This window comes from Labrus bergylta, chromosome 20 (assembly GCF_963930695.1).
Source record: "Labrus bergylta chromosome 20, fLabBer1.1, whole genome shotgun sequence".
In the NCBI taxonomy this organism is placed as follows: Eukaryota; Metazoa; Chordata; class Actinopteri; order Labriformes; family Labridae; genus Labrus; species Labrus bergylta.
In genome coordinates this window covers 23,715,764-23,722,172 of record NC_089214.1, presented here as the reverse complement: position 1 = coordinate 23,722,172, position 6,409 = coordinate 23,715,764, and the positions used below count along the sequence as shown (strand labels likewise).

Below are 6,409 nucleotides of genomic sequence, written 5' to 3'. Positions count from 1 at the left end.
GCGCCCCACACACACACACACACACACACACACACACACACACACACACACACACACACACACACACACACACACACACACACACACACACACACACACACACACACACACACACACACACACACACACACACACACTTTAAATGTCTTTCATAAGTCTTTAAAGAGTTCTTTATGATGTGAACTCATGGTGTGTCACTGACCAGCAGTCTGTCCAGCCTCTCCTGGTTCAGCGCTCCCACCGGTCTGCTCAGGTCTCTGAACGTGGCCGGCTTCGTCAGGTCTGAGAAACACAACAAGACGTGAGGACTGTTAATGACAGTCTGTGTGCATCTGTGTGTGTCTCTGTGTGTGTCTGAGTGTCTCTGAGTGTTTCTGTGTGTCTCTGAGTGTCTCTGTGTGTTTCAGTGTGTCTCTGAGTTTGTGTTTCTGTGTTTCTCTGAGTGTCTCTGTGTGTCTCGGAGTGTCTCTGAGTGTCTCTGTGTGTGTGTCTCTGTGTGTCTCTGTGTGTGTGTTTCTGTGTGTCTCTGTGTGTCTCTGTGTGTGTTTTCTGTGTGTCTCTGTGTGTGTTTTCTGTGTGTCTCTGTGTGTCTCTGTGAGTGTGATTCTGAGTGTGTGTTTCTGTGTGTGTGTGTCTCACCGAGCTGTTTGCTGCTGTAGTCTTCGAGGACCCAGGGGAAGACGGGGTACTGGGAGAGGTCGTTGCAGCTGCGGTCAGCAAGGTTGTTCAGGTGTAGTAGGTACTCGTAGTTACTCAGGTGACCTCGCTGCCACTGCAGCATGTAGCTCTCTGCGGTGTGCTCCGTCACATGGTTCTCTGAGGACACACACACACACACACTGCTGTCAGACATGTTTCTGACCCAGAGAGGTCTCTGCATGTTCCTCTCCTGAATTAAAATAAAAGACTCATTCCACATGTTAGGAAATAATCCTCACCCAGGAAGGTGGCGATGTAGTAGTAGATCTCGTCTCTGTCGGCCGTGTTGTAACACTTCAGGTAGATGTCGGAGCAGAAATCGTTCTCAGAGCAGAAAACTTCCAGACCCTGAGAGAGGAGAGACACACACACACACACACACACACACACACACACACACACACACACACACACACACACACACACACACACACACACACACACACACACACACACACACACACACACACACACACACACACACACACACACACACACACACACACACACACACACACACACTATGACCTCTGAAAATGTTCTCTCATTATGACCTCTGACCTTTCATATGACCTCTGACCTCTCACATTATGACCTCTGACCTCTCACATTATGACCTCTGACCTCTGTAAATGCAGCTTCATGAACTCACCAGAGGTCTGAGTCCGTGTCGTCGTTTGTAGATTCTTTTCACTCCGTGCAGTTTGATTTGAATCACTTGTTCCTGAAATCAAAAATTAGACAACAGAGATAGAAAGATAGCGATGACCTCAAAGGTATTTATCTTATTTAAAGTTTAACCAATAAGAACGTGACTGAGGTTCAGCAACGTTACTGACAAAAACACAAACACAGATCAACATGTTGTTTATCTGCAGCAACAGAAAATCAAGATTTCTCTGTGAAATAAACAGACGGCGCAGCTTCAACCTCTTCACCAGCTGCTGAATAAGAGGCTTAAAGACGATGAGACATCGATGAAGAGTCTGAGACCTTTATAAGAAGATACAGACTGGATCCCCCTGAGGCCAAACAAGAGGACTTAAAGTCTGACCCGGATTAAACCCTCAGAGAGTCTGAGGCTGTGTAGGAGCAGAGCAGTAAAGAAGAGTATCATCAGCATATAGAGATCATTCACAGATGGTCAGCTGATCTGAATATCTCACCGGGTATCCATTGAGCGGTTGGAAGTAAAGGTTCTGGTCCGTGATGCAGATGTGACCCGGGTTGGAGACCAGAGGAGTGACTCTTTCCACGGCACACTCCATGTGAGGTTTCTCTGCCACACTCTGAAAACTAGGAGAGAAAACATTAGAGACGTCACAGCGGGCGGGATGTGGATCAAAGATCTTCCATTAGATGTCAACAACGTACCAGTTTTTATCAAAGGAGGACCTCGCCAGGCGCGACTGCAGATTAGCAGCGATCTGAAACATTTAGAAGGAAGAGATGTGAACATAGAGGATCATTACCGAGCGTTAACGAGACAAATGAAACCTTTAGACTGACCCACCATGGCGGTCTGGTCTCCCAGTTTGTCCAGACAGGACGCTCTGTGGAGCTGCAACATTCAGACAAACACACCAACATGAACACACCTGTCAATGAATCCAGCAAACGCCAAAAAGTCACGAGTTCCTGAGTCAAGAGATCAAGAGGTCAACCGCTCAGGTGCTACCACTCTGAGGGACAAAAGACTTCATACCTGCAGTAAGGTTTGGACCACGTCCTCGGTCTTACTGCACTCCTCCAGCTGAAAACAGACCCGCTTCTCTCCCTAAAGGAAGTGAAGAGAACATAAAGAGCAGCACAGAATCAGACATGTTGAGCTAACATCACGTTAACACAGTCCAGTCTCCGCTAACAAAGAACAGAACTCACCCTCTCATTTCTGTACGGAGCGATCACGTTACTCTCTTTGATGAAAATCAACTGAAAGCCAAAATAATAGCAGACAAGACGGATCAGATTACATACAGTCATTACAATACAACTTATAGAGAAGACCAGACGAGAGGGGTCGAGAGGAAACGAGACAAACGAGTCAAGACAAGACGAGACGAGACAGGACGAAAGATTCGTCCCAAGCTGAGACGATGAGTGGAGGTAAACTTTTATGAACAGAAACAGCTCACAGAAATGTCTGAGAGCGCTGTGACTAGAGGCCAGTAGGACGGCGCCACCTACAGGAACACAGGAGGACTGATGCTACAGACTCACCTGCACACAGGAGATAAAGATGGAGGACGGCCGAGGACTGTGAGGGAAACACACACAAATATTACTGTCAGCTTCACATCACACACACCGTTTAATCATGAAATATAACTTACACAGAGCACAGAGCAGAAATACAGAGAGAGTCTGTTTACACTGAGAAGTCACAAAACAGGTTACTAAACACACACACACACACAAACACACAGACACACACACAAACAGAGACACAGACAGACAGACAGACAGACAGACAGACAGACAGACAGACAGACAGACAGACAGACAGACAGACAGACAGACAGACACACACACACACACACACACACACACACACACACACACACACACACACACACACACACACACACACACACACACACACACACACACACACACACACACACACACACACACACACACACACACACACACACACACACACACACACACACACACACTCACTCACTCACTCACTCACTCACTCACTCACTCACTCGTTGAACGGGTTGCTCTCTCTCTCCTCAAACTGGATTCGCTGACAGTCTCTGAGAGGAATCTGTGAAAACACGTCACGTTAGCTTACAGTGTTCTCATTCTGTCTTTACCACAAACACACTAAGATAATATTTATAATTATTAAAACATCAGGGCTGTCAGAGTAAACACTTTAATCTCATGTTTTGTCCCTTCAGGCTGGTCCTCAGTGTCTCCCTGTAGTCTCAGCTGACGAGTCCAAAGTAATAACCACCTTATGACATCACACATTGACCTGTTGACATCTCATATTGTGACCTTATGACATCACACATTGACCTTTGTTACCATTCCTTTGAGCTGTTTGACCTCACTTTGGGATCCCAACCACTTCCTGTTTCTGGGCTTAACTTCCTGTCCTAACCTTCTATCTACAGGAAGGGCCTTACTTTATTTCAAAATAAAAGCACACAGCAAGTAAAGTACTTTCAGCTTAAAACAGGACAAACCTTCAGAATAAAAGCCTAACTGTTTTCATTTTTAAATGAGAAATAAAGGAATTTTAAACAAGTGATTAAAAATTTGTTCGTTTGACTGCAAGTATTAAACAAAATCAAATGCAGCTAATATCTTGACCCATGGAGATCTCTGAGTGTGTGAAGCTCAGTGTAAAGAGAAAGATTAAATATATTAAATCATGAAATCAAACCTTTATGATCGGTTCAGTGAGGCCATCGGGATCAAAGATGATCGATCTGGAACACACTTTCAACGAGCCTCGCACTTTTCTGGAAGGGCAAAAAAAGAGCTGATGTTAGCTTGTTAGCTAAAAATGTTGATGTTAGCTCGTTAGCCAAAACCGTTGATGTTAGCTCGTTAGCTAAAAACATTGACAACGGTGCACTGCCTGAGCACATTCTCAGGTTGCAGGAATATACCATGATAAATAAATCAAAAGTCCTTAACACTGAAAAGAACTTGACTATATTTTATTTTACTATATTTTCTATATTTTTGGGGCGGCAGTAGCTCAGTCTGTAGGGACTAGGGTTGGGAACTGGAGGGTCGACGGTTCAAGTCCCTTATGAAGTCCCTTCATGGGGTCCCTCATGTGGTCCCCAGTGAACAGACAGGTGTCCTGACCAGGAGGAGGAGGAGGAGGAGGAGGAGTGATGTTACAGTGATGTCACTAAATGATGCGAGCTGATTGGTCTCAGTTACCTGTCCTTCTTTGAACAGGTGATCACAAAGTAGGCGGTGTGCTGCTCAAAGTAATACTCCTCCAGGTCCAACAACAGGAGAGAAAACCTGAGAGAGGAACACAACAGAGGTCAGAGGTCAGCTCAAACATCCAAACATTATATTCATGTCTGTCTTTGTTAGAGAGGACGGCTGAAGAGAGATTGGAAACTTGGGGAGGAGGAGGGGGCGTCATGCAATATCTCCGCTAGGCTATACAGCGCCCCGAAGATTCATAAAAAAGATAATAAACAGTGTCAACCTCTCCATGGATGTTTTACCATTTCATTTGGTCATTTCATTTGTACAGAGACACGTACGGAGCAAGCAAACCGTTTCCATGCTCCACATCTGAGTGTGGAAAAAAGAGGTGCCAGGTCGCTCAACCCACACCCCCACCAGCTCAGGAAGGCCCACTGTGGGCAGCCCCCTCACTCTGATATCTCTCTGATACTGTATGTCCACAGGTTCCAGTTTTTCATGTGTGCATCATGTCTCTAAAACAGAGTGTTGAAGTGAATTCCCCCTCACGGGGTTAATAGAGTATTTCTTCTGTTGGTTTCTTTCACCTTGTTGGTTGTGGACAGAATGAGACCTCTGCAGAAAGCATCAGCATGTTTTAAAATCTCCTGACATGTTAAAAGTCATGTGTTAATCCTGAAAATGGTCAACAACAACAACCCATCTGATGGTAGCAGGCAGAGCCTCACCGTTAGACAGTTTACCCACACGACTGAGATCATCACCTCACAGCTGATCATCCTGCAGAGCTGAACCTTCAGACCACACCGAGCAGAATCACTTTAAAGCTTTTAACATCAAGTATTTATAGAGAACTTATTCCACAAGATCCATCCCATCATCACAGACAGGATATATTACACTGAAAACTGGTCTACAGGACTCTGGTTCTGATCCAGGTTTCTGTCTTGTAGGTCTTTCCCTGCTCTGTTTGTAAACATTTGTTAAGAATAAGATAAATACAAAGACTGATTGACTGATAGATAGGTAAACACACAGTAACAATAACAATAACACAGTGTGCTCGGAACCGGACCCCCCCCCCCATCCCTCCACTCGCTGTCGCTGTCTCGCTGTCTGTCTCGCTGTCTGTCTCGCTGTCTCTCTCTCGCTCTCTCTCTCTCTCTCTCTCTCGCTCTCGCTCTCGCTCTCTCTCTCTCTCTCTCTCTCTCTCGCTCTCTCGCTCTCTCTCGCTCTCTCTCTCTCGCTCTCTCGCTCGCTCTCTCGCTCTCTCTCCTTAGCGGACAGCCGGGCTAAAACCAGCCGCCTTGTGCGCCTCACAGCTCGGCCTGCCTCGTCGCACTGCCCCGGTGTGTTCCGGTAAAGCGTTACAGTCCGGTGAACGTGTCTCACCTCTCTTTGGTCCGCTCTCTGCTCTTTAAAAAGGCCATGACCGAGCACCATCCTCCTCTGACACCGAGCACATCTCTGTCAACACGGAAACCTTTGGGACACCACGTGATTCACGATCCACCGACTAAACTGTGTGAAGAGCGCTCACTCAGACTCGATTTCAGGGTACCAACACGACGAAGATATTTCAGTTAGCGGAAATAGAATGTAAGAAGAAAATAAAGTCATCAATAATGTTATTAAGTCTTTGTCAGAACACATACTCAGGGACAGTTTCTTTGTGTTTTGCGATTAGTTCTCGTTGTCCGTGTTTTGTATTTGAATGTTATTTTAATAGTGTAAAGTTTAAAGTTGTTGTATTTCCCAATAGATACACTGGCACTTTAATTGTGAATATAAATAA

At 45.6% G+C, this 6,409-nt stretch overlaps 1 protein-coding gene across 2 annotated transcripts in view; it reads right to left on the bottom strand.

Moving 5' to 3' along the window:
* Positions 1-6,147, bottom strand: part of nsmaf (neutral sphingomyelinase (N-SMase) activation associated factor) — a 15,986-nt gene extending 9,839 nt beyond the window's left edge. The window contains exons 1-14 of one of the 2 annotated variants that reach the window (XM_020656967.3): positions 6,007-6,147; positions 4,615-4,701; positions 4,103-4,181; positions 3,414-3,475; positions 2,920-2,956; positions 2,581-2,631; positions 2,405-2,476; positions 2,213-2,260; positions 2,074-2,126; positions 1,866-1,995; positions 1,352-1,423; positions 939-1,047; positions 640-816; positions 203-282 (exon numbers count right to left, since the gene is read on the bottom strand). In XM_020656967.3, coding sequence (XP_020512623.1) covers positions 203-282; positions 640-816; positions 939-1,047; positions 1,352-1,423; positions 1,866-1,995; positions 2,074-2,126; positions 2,213-2,260; positions 2,405-2,476; positions 2,581-2,631; positions 2,920-2,956; positions 3,414-3,475; positions 4,103-4,181; positions 4,615-4,701; positions 6,007-6,044 — 1,095 coding nt within the window. In that variant the 5' untranslated portion in view covers positions 6,045-6,147. Of the gene's footprint in view, positions 1-202; positions 283-639; positions 817-938; positions 1,048-1,351; positions 1,424-1,865; positions 1,996-2,073; positions 2,127-2,208; positions 2,261-2,404; positions 2,477-2,580; positions 2,632-2,919; positions 2,957-3,413; positions 3,476-4,102; positions 4,182-4,614; positions 4,702-6,006 lie in introns of those variants that run through there. The other variant, XM_020656968.3, reaches the window with a different exon arrangement.
* Between the last annotated feature and the right edge of the window lie 262 nt (positions 6,148-6,409).